Source organism: Gopherus flavomarginatus, chromosome 8, assembly GCF_025201925.1.
Source record: "Gopherus flavomarginatus isolate rGopFla2 chromosome 8, rGopFla2.mat.asm, whole genome shotgun sequence".
In the NCBI taxonomy this organism is placed as follows: Eukaryota; Metazoa; Chordata; order Testudines; family Testudinidae; genus Gopherus; species Gopherus flavomarginatus.
In genome coordinates, this window is record NC_066624.1 from 105352642 (window position 1) to 105368168 (window position 15527).

Below are 15527 nucleotides of genomic sequence, written 5' to 3' on the forward strand. Positions count from 1 at the left end.
AAAGATAAGTTTAATGCTGAGATTGTCACACTAATTATCAAGATAATATCCAGAGAGATTGTAAAATTGCATTTCATCCTTGATTCACACCTTTTTCAAAGTATGACTCAACTATGTTGTCATCCTTTAATATAGAAATTTCTAGCTTTTGTTACTTTGTATTGCTACTTTAATGTGATTGTCAGTATCAAATGTAAATTATGAATACTATGGATAAACGGGTAACAATGTGGAATATGTTGCTTTTAACTTGTTTTGCCTTCATAGTTTGTGGATTGTTAAAAACAGTCTGTGATTGGCTGTTTTGTGAAGTATGTGCTGTGAGTTGGTCATCTCAATCCAATTCCTTTTTTAAAAAATAAATAAATAAATAGATTCACATTACAGAATCATCAGAACATTTAATATTTCACCCTCCTTTACAGTCTCAGCAGAAAAGACATGGATTGATGGGCTTGAGAACTGAAATATCCTCTCATCACTAAAGGCAGTCTGTCTGCATCAATCTTAAAGACATTGCTGGGGCACTGTGGTGAAGCTTGCATTGTTTCTACTTGTGTTGTACCTCTTCTGTGTATATAGAGGACTTCAGTCTCCTCCAGTACAGACAATCTAATAGTTTTCATAATGCTGAAACACACTTAAGTAACTACGTTCCACTTAATGACTCTGATAAGCTTTCCTTCTCTCTTTCTCATAGATTCTGAGATTTATTTCAGATTTTCTTGCTTTTCTGGTACTTTACAATTTCATCATACCTATTTCACTTTATGTGACTGTTGAGATGCAGAAATTTCTTGGATCTTTTTTTATTGGCTGGGATCTTGACCTCTATCATGAAGAAACAAACCAGAGAGCACAAGTAAATACTTCAGATCTCAATGAGGAATTGGGACAGGTAACAGTAATGTCCATTTTTTACTTTTTGTTTAAATATCAGTGTTAAACAGTGAGGAAAAGTATTAGTGTCTTCATATTGACTCTATTTTGAGCAACTTGTGAGTTTGAAAATAAGATCTGCATATCTGACTTGATGGCAGAAATACATATTTGAAGTCTGTTTGTTTTTTTTTTTAATGTTAGCAAAATAAGTTTATGATAAATGGGGAGATGGTAATATTTTTTCTGTATTAAATGTACATTATTCCAATTTGTTTTCTTTTATATTACTCTAGGTGGAGTATGTGTTCACAGATAAAACTGGTACATTAACTGAAAATGAAATGCAGTTTCGGGAATGCTCTATTAATGGCATCAAATACCAAGAGATCAGTGGCAAACTAGTTCCCGAGGGGTTGACTGAGGATTCCCCAGATGGAATTAGACAGAGTCTTGTAAGATTTTTTTTCTTCAACCTGAATAAATGATGATGAATATTTCAGTTTAAATATTCTTTCTTGGTGTGTTATGTAGAAGAAGCAGAACTTCTGGAAGGATTTCAGGTAGTAAAAATGATTACAGAAGGAATGGTAGCTGTAGGACAGTTTTTGAGAAATTTAATTTAAATACCCTATTCTGTGGTACTGTGGAGTAGCTCATCTTGTTTTAGAAAGATGAACTTGGCTTATGAACTGCTTTGTCTTTCTTTTTATAGATGAAAGAGGAAGAGCTCTTCTTGAAAGCAGTCTGTCTCTGTCACACGGTGCATATCAGTGCAGATCAAACTGATGGCATTGGTGATGGGCACTGGCATGCCAATGGAATAGTGTCTCAGCTGGAGTACTATGCTTCCTCACCAGATGAGAAGGCGTTAGTTGAAGCTGCTAGCAGGTGAGTTCTAAGGCCAAAATCGTGACAGGCACAGCATGGCCTACAGCAGCTTCAAAAGTTAACAGGGAGATTTCACAGCCCTGTGGCCAATTACTACAGTTTACTGCAAAGGGGCGCACGCGCGCGTGCTCGCTCACGCGCTCTCTCTCTCTCACCCCCACCCCATCCAGGCATTTTTTTTTTATATAGAGAAAGTTTTACTTCTGGATCAATTGATAGAAAGTAGGCATCCCAGGGATGGAGTCAGTGGGGTCTGTACACATCATGATTCCCTGGGCCACAAAGAGACTTAGGGGAGCACTTAGAGACTTAGGCCTGGTCTACGCCGGGGATTGGGGGTGGGGAGAAATCGATCTAAGTTACACAACTTCAGCTACGTGAATAACATAGTTGAAGTCGATGTACTTAGATCTACTTACCACGGTGTCTTCACTGTGGTAAGTTGATGACTAACGCTCCCTCATTGACTCCACCTGCACCTCTCGCCCTGGTGGAGTACTGGAGTTGATGGGAGAGCGCTCGGCAGTTGATTTATCGCGTCTAGACTAGATGCGATAAATCAACCCCCGCTGGAATGATTGCTGCCCGTCAATCCAGCGTGTAATGTAGACATGCCCTTAGGCAGCTCACATCCTTCACACGTAGACTGTGGCCTGGTCTACACTACATTTAAACCGATTTTAGCAGTGTTAAACCGATGTAACGCTGTACGCGTCCACACAACGAGGCCCTTTATATCGATATAAAGGGCTTTTAAATCGGTTTCTGTACTCCTCCCCAACGAGAGGAGTAACGCTAAAATCGGTATTACCATATCAGATTAGGGTTAGTGTGGCCGCAAATCGACGGTATTGGCCTCCAGGTGGTATCCCACAGTGCTCCACTGTGACCACTCTGGACAGCAGTCTGAACTCAGATGCAGTGGCCAGGTAGACAGGAAAAGCCCCGCGAACTTTTGAATTTCGTTTCCTGTTTGCCCAGCGTGGAGCTCTGATCAGCACAGGTGGCGATGCAGCCCCAAATCCAAGAAGAGCTCCAGCATGGACTGTACAGGAGATACTGGATCTGACCCCTGTATGGGGAGACAAATCTGTTCTAGCAGAACTCCGTTACAGAAGAAAAAATGCCAAAGCATTTGAAAAAAAATCTCCAGGCTATCATACAGAGTCCACAGCACAGTGCTGCATGACATACGTAACGGAAAGCCAAAGAATCAAATGGATGCTCATGGAGGGACGGAGGGAGGGGGTACCGAGGACTCCAGCTATCCCACAGTCCCCGAAAAGCATTTGCATTCTTGGCTGAGCTCCCAATGCCTGTAGGGTCAAACACATTGTCCGGGGTGGTTCAGGATCTATCTCGTCAATTTACACCCCCTCCCCCTTGATAGAAAAGGGGAAAAAATCGTTTCTTGGCTTTTTTATATGTCACCCTACGTATACTTCATGCTTCTGGTAGACACGGTGCTGCAGCAGTAAACAGTAGTATCCTCTCTCCACCCCTCCCTGGTGGCAGACGGTACAGTGCAGAAGGACTGATAGCCGTCCTCATCATGAGCCCGTGAGTGCTCCTGGCTGGCCTCAGATGAGGCCGGCCAGGGGTGCCTGGGTAAAAATAGGAATGATTCCCGGTCATTCCCAGTAGATGGTACAGAACGGCTGGTAACTGTCCTCATCATAGCAATTAGGGGCTGAGCTCCGTCAGCCCCCTCCCTTTCATGTGTAAAGAAAAGATTCTGTACTGCCTGGACTATCATAGCAGCTGGAGGCTGCCTCCCCCTATTTTATCTCACTAACAAGTCAGTGTTTCTTATTCCTGCATTCTTTATTACTTCATCACACAAATGGGGGGGACACTGCCACAGTAGCCCAGGAAGGTTGGGGGAGGAGGGAAGCAATGGGTGGGGTTGTTACAGGGTCACCCTCCGTGAATGGCATGCAGCTCATCTTTTCTGCAGGATCTGACACGGAGCCGCTGTGCTCTCTGGTTCTCTGGTACACTGGTTCTCTAGTACACTTGCCCCATATTCTAGGCAGGACTGACTCTATTTTTAGATACCATAAAGGAGGGATTGACTCGGGGAGTCATTCCCATTTTTGTCTTTGCGCCCCCGGCCGACCTCAGCCAGGGCACCCATGACAGCAGCAGACGGTACAGAACGACAGATAAACGTCATCATTGCCGATTTACAATGGCACAGCAGATGGTACAGAACGACTGATAACCGTCTCTGCTATCATGCAAAGGCAAATTAATGCTGCTTTGTAGCGCTGCAGTACCGCATCTGTTAGCAACATCCAGTAGATATACAGTGACAGTAAAAATAAAAGCTGAATGGGCTCCATGGTTGCCGTGCTATGGCGTCTCCCAGGGAAAAAGGGCACGAAATGATCGTCTGCCATTGCTTTCCCGGAGGAAGGAATCACTGACAACATTTACCCAGAACCACCCACGACAATGATTTTTGCCCCATCAGCCACTGGGCTCTCAACCCAGAATTCCAAGGGGTGGGGGAGACTGCGGGAACTATAGGATAGCTACGGAATAGCTACCCACAGTGCAACGCTCCAGAAATCGACGCTAGCCTCGGACCATGGACGCACACCGCCGAATTAATGTGCTTAGTGTGGCCACGTGCTCTCGACTTTATACAATCTGTTTTACAAAACCGGTTTATGTAAAATCGGAATAATCCCGTAGTGTAGACGTACCCTGTGACTATTTGCTTTCTGGCACAGTCTTAGGCCTGGTCTACACTACGCGTTTAAACTGAATTTAGCAGCGTTAAACCGATTTAACCCTGCACCCGTCCACACAACGAAGCCCTTTATATAGATATAAAGGGCTCTTTAAACCGATTTCTGTACTCCTCCCCGACGAGGGGAGTAGCACTGAAATCGATATTGCCATGTCAGATTAGGGTTAGTGTGGCCGCAATTCGACGGTATTGGCCTCCGGGCGGTATCCCACAATGCACCATTGTGACCGCTCTGGAAAGCAATCTGAACTCGGATGCACTGGCTAGGTAGGCAGGAAAAGCCCGCGAACTTTTGAATTTCATTTCCTGTTTGCCTTGCGTGGAGCTCTGATCAGCATGGGTGGCAATGCAGTCCCAAATCCAAAAAGAGCTCCAGCATGGACCGTATGGGAGATACTGGATCCGATTGCTCTATGGGGAGACAAATCAGTTCTATCAGAACTCTGTTACAGAAGACGAACTGCCAAAGCATTTGAAAAAATCTCCAGGCTATAACATAGAGTCCACAGCACAGTGCTGTGTGACAAGTGTAACAGAAAGCCAAAGAATCAAATGGACGCTTATGGAGGTAGGGAGGGGGTACTGAGGACTCCAGCTATCCCACAGTCCCCGCAGTCTCCAAAAAGTGTTTGCATTCTTGGCTGAGCTCCCAATGCCTGTAGAGTCAAACACATTGTCTGGGGTGTTTCAGGGTATATGTCGTCAATTCACACCCTTCCCGCCCCCCCCGCCCCCCGAAAGAAAAGGGAAAAAAATAGTTTCTCGCCTGTTTTTAATATCACCCTATGTCTACTGCGTGCTGCTGGTAGACGGGGTGCTGCAGCGCTGAACACCAGCATCCCCTTCCCGGTGGCAGATGGTGCAATATAACTGATATCCGTCTTCATCATCAGCCCGTAAGTGCTCCTGGCTGGCCTCGGTGAGGTCGGCCAGGGGCACCTGAGTAAAAATGGGAATGACTCCCAGTCGTTCCCGGCAGATGGTACAAAATGGCTGGTAACCGTCCTCATCATAGCAACTGGAGGCTGAGCTCCATCAGCCCCCTCCCTTTCATGTCTAAAGAAAAGATTCTGTACTGCCTGGGCTATCATAGCAGTGGGAGGTTGTGCTCCTCTCCCCCCCAACCCTTTAATGTCCTGCCTGGATTATCATAGCAGCTGGAGGCTTCCTCCCCCTCATTTTATCTCACTAACAAGTCACTGTTTCTTATTCCTGCATTCTTTATTACTTCATCACACAAATGGGGGGACACTGCCACAGTAGCCCAGGAGGGTTGGGAGAGGAAGGAAGCAATGGGTGGGGTTGTTGCAGGGGCACCTCCTAGAATGGCATGCAGCTCAACATTTCTGCAGGATGTCTGGGGCTCTGATACGGAGCGGCTGTTATCTCTGGTTCTCTAGTACACTTGCCCCATATTCTAGGCAGGACTGATTCTATTTTTAGACAAAACATAAAGAAGGGAATGACCCAGGGAGTCATTCCCATTTTTGTCCATGCGTCCCCGGCTGACCTCAGCAAGGCCAGCCAGGAGCACCCATGACAGCAGCAGACGGTACAAAACGATTGATAACTGTCATCTCATCGCCAATTTACAATGGCAAACAGTGCAATAGGGATGGTAACCATCTCTGCTACCTTGCAAAGGCAAATGAATGCTGCTGTGTGGCACTGCAGTACCGCGTCTGTCAGCAGCATCCAGTACACATACAGTGACAAGGCAAAACGGGCTCCATGATTGCCATGCTATGGCGTCTGCCAGGGAAATCCAGGGAAGAAGGGCGCAAAATAATTGTCTGCCATTGCTTTCACGGAGGAAGGATTGAGTGACGACATTTATCCAGAATCACCCGCGACACTGTTTTTGCATTGGGATTTCAACCCAGAATTCCAATGGGTAAGGGAGATTGCAGGAACTATGGAATAGCTACCCACAGTGCAATGCTCCGGAAATCGACGCTAGCCTCGGTACATGGACGCACACCCCCAAATTAATGTGCTTAGTGTGGCCGCATGCACTCGACTTTATACAATCTGTTTTACATAACCGATTTATGTAAATTTGTAATAATCCCGTAGTGTAGACATACCCTTAGACTAGATTAATAATGAACCATTGGGACATTGCAGAATATTTTAATAACTATCACAATTAAATACTGTGGCTGCAAATGTCTTAGTTTTAATTCTCTAGTTTATAATACTCCAACCTTAAAAATTGATTACTGTTTAATAGTTTCATAAGTTAATTTAAAAATAAATTAGGCTACTTTAACAGGACCTGTGAACACTTTGAATCAGCTGATCAAGCTTAAACAAAGCACACTGTTTTAATTGTCATATCGGTGGTTTGCTAATATTTAGGAAGATGCTGCTATTGCTGAAATGCAGTTATAATTAGACTTAGCAAATTAAAATCTGTTATGGAATATGTGAAGTGTATGTTTAGAATAATAAAGCACATAATATAAGGTAGACTGTAGATCTGTAGAAGATGTAGAAATCCCCACCCGATGTTAAACAGTGGGTGGTTAAAAACATTTATAAAAACTAATTCTCTCCAAACTTAAATGGAGGGCATATCCCTCGTGTTGCTATGTTTCACACAGTATTGCATCATCTTTACTACAAAAGAGACATAGAAGTATTGAGTATTTTTAATTTTCTGGAAATTAGAATCTCTTTTTTAGGTTATGTAATACTTTTGCATTATTTAAAAAATGGCTCTTCCACAGAATCTCATGTTGATGAAAATAGCAGGTAAACCTTTTTTTTTTTCTCTCCCTTCCCTCTTCCCCTCCCCCCCATTTAGAATTGGTGTTGTATTTACTGGAACTAATGGGGAAGGCATGGAAGTGAAAAGCCTTGGAAAACCAGAAAGGTATTTCTTTCATATCACATTTATTGTGGTTTTCAAAGGATAGAACATTAAATAATGTGGATTAGTATAATGTTGTACTTTATATTATCTTTACCCTTCCTAATAGGAAAGCATAGAATATTTTATTTCTCTTGCTTTTCCTGTAACTCCCGTTTTCTGAAACCTTTGCATGTGATGTCCTTGAAATGGTGGTATTGTCTTTTTTTTTTTTTTTAATAAGAATTAAATGCATGTAACAATGGAAGGGGTGTGGGGGGGGTATGTGTATATATATAAAAATAATCTACTGGTATGTATGTTACACTTGTCCTCTGCGCCCAATCCCCAGAGGATCTGAGCCTTGTTACAACTTGAGCTAAAGAACCAGGTTCTCTGAGAACTGTATCATCTCATGTTTTCAGCTCTGGAGGTCCCAAGTTCTGTTCGTAGGGTCAGTCAAGATGGCAACTGTCGTACATGCGCATTTTGATCATGTCTCAAATTTTTCAGCAAGTAGTTGAGAGTATATGGATATTTGCATTTGCTGCATTATACCATAAAATTTTTTGTACTGGTCTGATCTCTCTTAGTAATAACATGACTGAGGTCAAAGTTTTCAAACCTCTTAACTTCTTTCAGAGCTCTTAAATAACATTTTCAAAAGTGACATAGACACTTAGGATCCTAAATCTTACTGAAAGTAAATGGGCCTTAGATTCCTAAGTGACTTAGCACTTTTCCAAATGTTACCCCTTAAATTAATACAAGATAAGGCAGCAAGCTAGCAGCTAATAGTAAAAGTAGCTTTCCAGGCCCAAAGCTAGTATTCAGTAAGCAAGAGTTCCATTGGAAAAAGAAAATACTTAACTCTTGCCAGACAGAGGCTACCAATACACCACTGCTGAAAAATAGCAGTTGAGATAGTATGGATAATCGTCCTCATTTGTACATAGTATAGTTCTTATAGACTGTCTAGAGCAGAATAGGGGTTTGAGAGACATTTTTATAACTTGTATTTATCTGTTTCCTACTGGCATTTGTTTCTAAGAAAAGATGCTTTCCTTTCCCGTCTCCCCAGGTATAAATTACTTCATGTTTTGGAGTTTGATCCAAATCGTAGACGAATGAGTGTCATTGTAGAGAGTCCTTCTGGTAAGCAGCCAGATCTTGCACAAAATTGTAATTTGTAAACTGCTAAATGGTGCATATGCTCAATTTTTACTGTTTTTTCTTAGGAGAAAAGCTCCTATTCACAAAAGGCGCAGAATCGTCCATTCTTCCTCACAGTAGAGGTGGAGAAATAGACAAAACGAGGATTCACGTTGATGAATTTGCTTTGGTAAGTCAAAACATTCAAGGTCTGAACCAACTAATAGATCTTGGTTGTTAGTGCTACTGCTCAGAAAACATAGTGGAAGTGTACAAAAGAACTGTGGGTCTCTGTCATGTGGAGGGGGTACTGTTTTATGTGGCACTGCCTCTGCAAGATCTGAACCTGACACCACCAAATCAGAATAAATTAGTATGTCTTCTAATTTGATTTGATTTATAACTCAGTGTAATTTATAAAACAAAAAAAATTGATTTTATAGTTTAAAACTCATTCAGATTTAAATTTGGCACTTGCATCCTAAGAAGTCACTGTTACTTAAGCCAGTTAGGAACCCATTTCCTCCTTTTCTGGCTGCCGTCTTTTAACCGAGCCCCTTGAATCTCTGATCAGCTCTTTTGTTCCTTCAGATTACAATATCTAGGGTCTTAAAGCTTCATAAGTCTCTTAAACCAACCAAAAGCCTTAGTCTTGAACAGATTAAACCACTTTATCTAAGGCTTTAGATTAATTTAAGATGTTTATGCAGCTTTAAGGCCCTTAAAACTAGGAAAAATGTTCAAGAAACCATAGTTTAGGGGGACTAGTCAAGAGTGGAGAGCCATTTATATGGGGAGAAATTGTAAGATTCCATGAGCTCAAATGCCAGCAATTTGCAGATGACACTGAGCTCTGTTATTAACATTCTTATGCCAATGGCACCCTTGCCCCACCTATCCCAGGGTCTGAGTGAGGAAGATTTGACTGAAGCTATACCTAAGCAAGGTAGAGGTTATGTTTACAAGTAACAGGAAACACTTAGAAAAGCTTTCAACCACACTGAGATCTCTTGTTGAGGGAATTTGTTCCCAAATCCTCAAAATTAAACCACAGTCTGAGTCCTTCAAAACTCCTCAGGGATACTAAACTCTCACATAGCACTGGTTGCAAAACTGTGACTAGCTAGGAATTTATAGTCTACTCTTTCCACTGACAAATTTTCCTTATCTGAACACTTGTTACCATCACATAATACTACCACAAGTCAAAATAACAGACAGGTATTAGAAAATTGTATAACCTGCAGTGCTCTGTCACTAGTCAACATTTGGCCTGCTGGTGCTTGTTAAGTCAAATACATTCCTTCTGCCTCTTCTAGGCTTTCCAATGTGTTTCCTTTCCTTGGTGTCTTCTAGTGATTTATTTTTTGTCTTGTATGGTGCTGAGCACATTTTTGGCACTTAACCAAATTTTAGCTTGATCGTAGTAATCTACCTTATGTAAAGCAACTGGACAGTTTAAGTGTCCATTATGTATATTTATAGGATATAAATATTGTACTTATAGTGCCTTTTTTAGTGCCTTTCATATGCTTTTAAATGGTTTTATGAATATTATTATGCATGAAAATGTGCTACTTGTTTTGTTGCAGAAAGGGTTAAGAACTTTATGTGTAGCCTATAGAAGATTCACAGCTGAGGAATATCAGGAAATAGACAGACGCCTTCATGAGGCTAGAACTGCCTTACAGCAACGAGAAGAACGACTGGCAGATGTATTCAACTTCATAGAAAAGGATCTGGAATTACTTGGGGCTACAGGAGTAGAGGACAAGTATGTTTTAGGCCTTCTGCTGATTCAGCTACAAAAACAAAACAGGCTTCTGTTTTATAATTCCATGATGTACCTTTCTTTGTAAAATTGTCCCAACAAACCATGAAGTAATAGACAGCTGCTTATCTGCACTTAAATAAATGCATACATACACTCAATGAAGTCTTAAATGTACTAAACGTGTTGTGCAGCATGAGACTTGATAGTTCCAATAGTGTGCTATGTGCTTTATAGACAGGTTTTCAAATGTCTGCCTTGTAAAGTGCATTCACAATCAGACTGACCTAAATGTATGGTAAGGCTTCCAGATTCCTTTTGGGAAAAACCTGAAAAGTAGATATTCTTGAGGCCATTCTACTTTTATGCTGTATTTAAAAAAAAACCAAAAAAACCTATTTTAATTAGTCTCAAAATAAGTTCTGTTGATTCCCAATTTGAAGTCATAATCTCTTTAACAATAGATTGATGAATAAATTATTGTGATTTGTGTAAGATTATAACTTCAGGGTGCAGATAGAACACTAAAGGGTTTTTCATGTATTTTATGGAAATATTGCTAAAAGTAAAAAAGAAAAATAGAAAAAAGTACTGAATATAGGAAACTAAAACTTTTCTTATAAGATTTTTCAAATATATGTAGAAGATCTCAGCTTAAAACGCCTTACTGCTGCAAATTTTGAAGTAATTTCACTTTAGTAAAGGTAAAATTTAGATTGTGCTTCGCTGAGGTCTTGATTAGACTGGGTGGAAACAAAATTAGCTGAATACATTTGTGAATAGTGTTAGGAACACCCTTATTGCATCCAAATATGCCAATTTACAAGTTAAATATCCTACCATATCATAACTGCCTATTTCAAACATGATTTTGTGTTCCTTTTTATCACACACTTTGTTATATTTAAAGATTAAACCCAATCATAATGTGGACTATTTTTTTGTAGCGAGTTCTACCAGTTAGTGAAGATGTTCTTATTTTCAGACTCCAAGATAAAGTCCAAGAAACTATAGAGGCACTCAGATTGGCTGGTATCAAAGTGTGGGTGCTTACTGGAGATAAGCATGAAACAGCTGTTAGTGTGAGTTTATCATGTGGACACTTCCACAGAACCATGAACATCCTTGAACTTGTACAACACAAATCAGACAGTACATGTGCAGAGCAGCTGAGGCAGCTAGCCAGGAGGTAAAGTACCATATGTGGCAATCTGAATGATGTTACTAACTCTGGATTATTTTTATTTCTCAAGTTCTACGACAATTTGTCATTTTAGTTTATTTACATGCCTAATATATAAACTTACTCTGACACTAATAAAGTTGTTGCTTCTGAAAGTCTAACAGACACGCTTCTTCTCAACTTGTGTGATTATTTGTTGTGAATATAGTACTTGCTTACTTGTAACTAAATTAAAATACAATGTTATTTTCAATGTAATAATGACATTTTTTTTTTCTCTGAATAGAATAAAGGATGATCATGTCATCCAGCATGGGCTGGTTGTGGATGGGACCAGCCTCTCTCTTGCACTCAGGGAACATGAAAAACTGTTCATGGAAGTTTGTAGAAATTGTTCTGCAGTTCTGTGTTGCCGCATGGCACCCCTGCAAAAAGCAAAGGTAAGTCAATATACAATATTAATGGTTATTTTCAAATATAAGAATGTTTACATTTGTAAACTATATTGTTGCATTGATTATGATGACATCCTGCATTCCAAAGCTGCTTATAAAGTTAAGTATTATGAACTTCTTCCCAGAAGAATAGTCCTATTGACCAGTAATACAGTTGAGACTCCTTCAAGGAAATCCTTTCCATCTCACCTCAATGGAGAAATCTTCTTGGATTATATTGGAGAAGCTTTATGGAGAAAGTACAACTGCAGTTCTTAAAAGATGTAAAACATCTGGAAGTTTGAGTTGGGGGGAAAAGAGGCCTCACCTCTGAAAGAATAAGATCTCTAGTGGGAATGTGCCTTCAGACTACTTTTTTCTCTGAAGCTCTCCTGATTTCACATCTACTAATATTTAGTTCTTCCCTGAATTTTGTTCAGCACAGTTTTAATAAGTTGCTGGATATCCCGTAACACTGGGTAGTGGCATCTTTCTGGCTTGTTCCTATCAGACAAAGGAATGAAGTTTGAACCTTCTATCGTTCTGTTCAGGCTGTATAGAAGAAAGTGGTTGCAGAAGTACTGGTAACTTATTATCACTATCCAGCCCAGAAATCCAGATGTTTTCAAAATTACTGTCTGGGGTTAAATTTCATGTTTGACCTGGGCCTGTAAATTATACTCTCTGGAATGCTTTTGAGTAACTGGTAGCATGGCTAACCATCATGATAGACCTGTTGCTCCTGAGAGAGAGAGTTATTCTGCTTAACGTAATGGGACTGAAAATGGGTGTATAATGTAAGAAAAAACTGTTGCCTAAATAGCATCAGACACCTTTCCAACGCGGAACTAGTTTCTGGCTGTTGTATAACATTGAACCTCTTAAAGGATACATGGAAATCAAAACAATTAATTATGGGCCTGTTCCAATGTCCACTGAAATCCAGTGAGGTTCTTCTGTTGTTCATGTTTCTGAAATCTCAAGAGTGGTTTGTTTCTTCTTGTTACTATTCCTCACTGGCTGAGACAATTCACTGGCTTGATGACGGTAGTCATATTACATATTTTGCTTGACTTGAAATTTTGTTGCCAGCCTGCATCTTGAAAGCATAGCTATCTTCCAATTTTGGGTCAATACCTGTTTAGTTGCTTTTGCATCTGTGAAGTACGTATTCTTGGCTGCCAAAGAAGGTAGGTGGCAGCCAACGAGCGATTTTTCATATCCTCTTGTTCCTGTCTTCTCCTACAAGTATATCTGCCTTATTTCCCGCATCTTATAACAACCTATGTTAAAGCAGCTTCTGATGGAACTGACTTGCCTTAGCCATCAAAACTACCGTCAGATTACCCTGAAATGAGTACAGGACAAGGATAAACATGTTTTGTGGCAGCATACTGTAGGCCTTTAAGATTGTATTCCTTTCTTCATCATGCCATTCCTCTCCTTTCTTTTGCCCTGAGTGCATAACAGGGAGTTATGATTTTCCTCTGGGAGATATTTTCTGAAAAGGTTTCAGGCTCCACATCCAACAACTTGAAGGCTGAGAACATCTGTAATTGTGTTTGTGAGGTTTATCCCTTTGAGCTAGAGCAACAGTTCTCAGACTGTGGGTCGGGACCCTAATGAGTTAGTCCTATTTTAATGGGGTCCCCAGGGCTGGCATTAGACTTGCTGGGGCCCTGGTCTGAAGCCAAAGACTGAGCCTCAGTGCCTGCATGGTGGGGTTCAGGTTACAGGCCCCCTGGGCTTTGGACCCCCCTGCCCAGGGTGTTGGGGTTCAGGCGGGCTCAGGCTTCAGTGTGTGTCTCTTCTTCTCCCCCCCACCCCCCCATGGGGTTGTGTAGTAATTTTTGTTGTCTGAGGGGAATTGCGGTGCAATGAAATTTGAGAAACCCCTGAGCTAGAGCGCGCACGCTCAATCCAGGAAACTAATTATTCATTATTTTTTCTTGGTCATGTGTCTGTTTCAAGGAATGCTTCTCAAGTTTGAGTTTTCCTAGCACTGGTTAGAAGGTTCCTGTTCAGAATGTGCTTAATGTGTGCAGCAAAGATTTTGAGGGCTGCTGTTCTCAGGAATGCACATAATTCTTGCATCCAGAGATACAATAATGTTTCTCCCTTTTACCTGTTCTACAGTTGTCCTGCCCAGTAACTAAACTGGGGCTACTCACTGGCGGTAAGCTATTTTGCTTTGAAAAGAGGAGGAACTATTTTTGTTAGTGTCATTCTTAATTAGAATTCCTGATGACTCTCTTTGACTTTCTCAAATCATAATTGATGGTTATCTGTCCTTTTTAAGGGATGTTTCTTATGTGAACTTATCCTTTCTAGTCTCACTTCTAGTATGAGAGAGGGTGCAAGATTCTTGTATGGCAATGGTATGTTCTTCTGGCACAGCACATCCTTTCCATTCTGTGCCAAAATACATATTTGATGACATTAGCAATTCATTTATTGCACTGTACTTAAGTAATCTAGGGAGACATCTATACATGTGTCTACTTTCCTTAGCTGTATTGATTCTATGGAGTATCTCACAAAAGTTTTAGCATTCCCTTCCAGGTTTGCTATGTGTCCTGTTACATTACTAGTACCTTTCTAGGTTCTAGCCTTGCAATCAAAGACATTGAGGCTGCACCTCTCTTCCCGCACAAACAAAAGGCAGTTCAAACTTGTCCAGAGGGCTTGGTCACACCCCTTATCCTTACACTAGATTCTCTCTGCTTCCATTGGTGCAAACAAAGCAGCAGTTTAGCACCCCCTGCCTTATCTATTGCAGTCCTTAATGGTGGAGCAGTCCAGTCGGAGCAAACTGAAGATCAAGAGGTGCTTCATCTGCAAGAGAGACCTTTTCAGGAGCCACTTCTCTCCTGAACTGTGTGGAAAGGATGAGTTTGTTAATCCCTTTCCATTAAAAAATATATACGCAAGTCTTTTGGATGAGTTTTTGTTAATATATACCCCTACTACTCAACTTGATACTAATGCAAAAGATCACATACAAAGGAATGCAGCACAGGCCATATGTTGTTGTCTTTGTTTTGAGTAGTGTTGATCGTGTCTATGTCCGTTTACCACCTGTTCAGGTTTTCCCATATTCTCCTGTTTCCTGTTTGTTGTAAGAAGTGTAGGAAGTCTCTGGGGTATTCTCAGATAGAAGAAACATTCCTGGCCCTTTTTATGATCTGGTGATTGTTTTGTGGATACTTCCCTTCAGTTATATAGCCTTCAAGAAAAGGAATTCGGTAAATACTGTATTTTCAGAGAGATTAAATGTATTCTTATTAAGCTTTAAGAGTTGAGGGAATTTCATCCAGTCTTGTCAAATTATGTGATACTGAATTTAGAGAAATTAATCTCTCCTTAAATCTGCACATACCACCAGATAAGAGTTTTTTCTCCATAACGTACTCTGCATGATCTTGAGACTGTATTATCAAGGGATTCAAATTTTGGATTATTCCCTGGTTGAATTTTTCAGTTTTCCCTTTGTTCAGCGGCTATGGAATGTCTGCGTTCATCCTAGTTATTTTGTGTGTCTTTTATGTGAAAATGCCAATTTTATAGTAGCTCTGTTTTTATACAGTAGTTTTTGAATCGGTAGC

The 15527-nt window shown here is 40.8% G+C and overlaps 1 protein-coding gene across 5 annotated transcripts in view; it reads left to right on the forward strand.

Moving 5' to 3' along the window:
* Positions 1-15527, forward strand: part of ATP11B (ATPase phospholipid transporting 11B (putative)) — a 104960-nt gene that overhangs the window by 49327 nt on the left and 40106 nt on the right. For all 5 annotated transcript variants that reach the window (XR_007775812.1, XM_050964271.1, XM_050964269.1 and 2 more), the window contains exons 12-20: positions 701-898; positions 1176-1334; positions 1595-1770; positions 7338-7406; positions 8464-8537; positions 8621-8724; positions 10127-10308; positions 11291-11494; positions 11775-11928. Coding sequence is in view for 4 of the 5 variants with exons in the window: in XM_050964271.1 (XP_050820228.1) it covers positions 701-898; positions 1176-1334; positions 1595-1770; positions 7338-7406; positions 8464-8537; positions 8621-8724; positions 10127-10308; positions 11291-11494; positions 11775-11928 (1320 nt within the window). In the remaining variant the exon portion in view is untranslated. The remainder of the gene's footprint in view (positions 1-700; positions 899-1175; positions 1335-1594; positions 1771-7337; positions 7407-8463; positions 8538-8620; positions 8725-10126; positions 10309-11290; positions 11495-11774; positions 11929-15527) is intronic.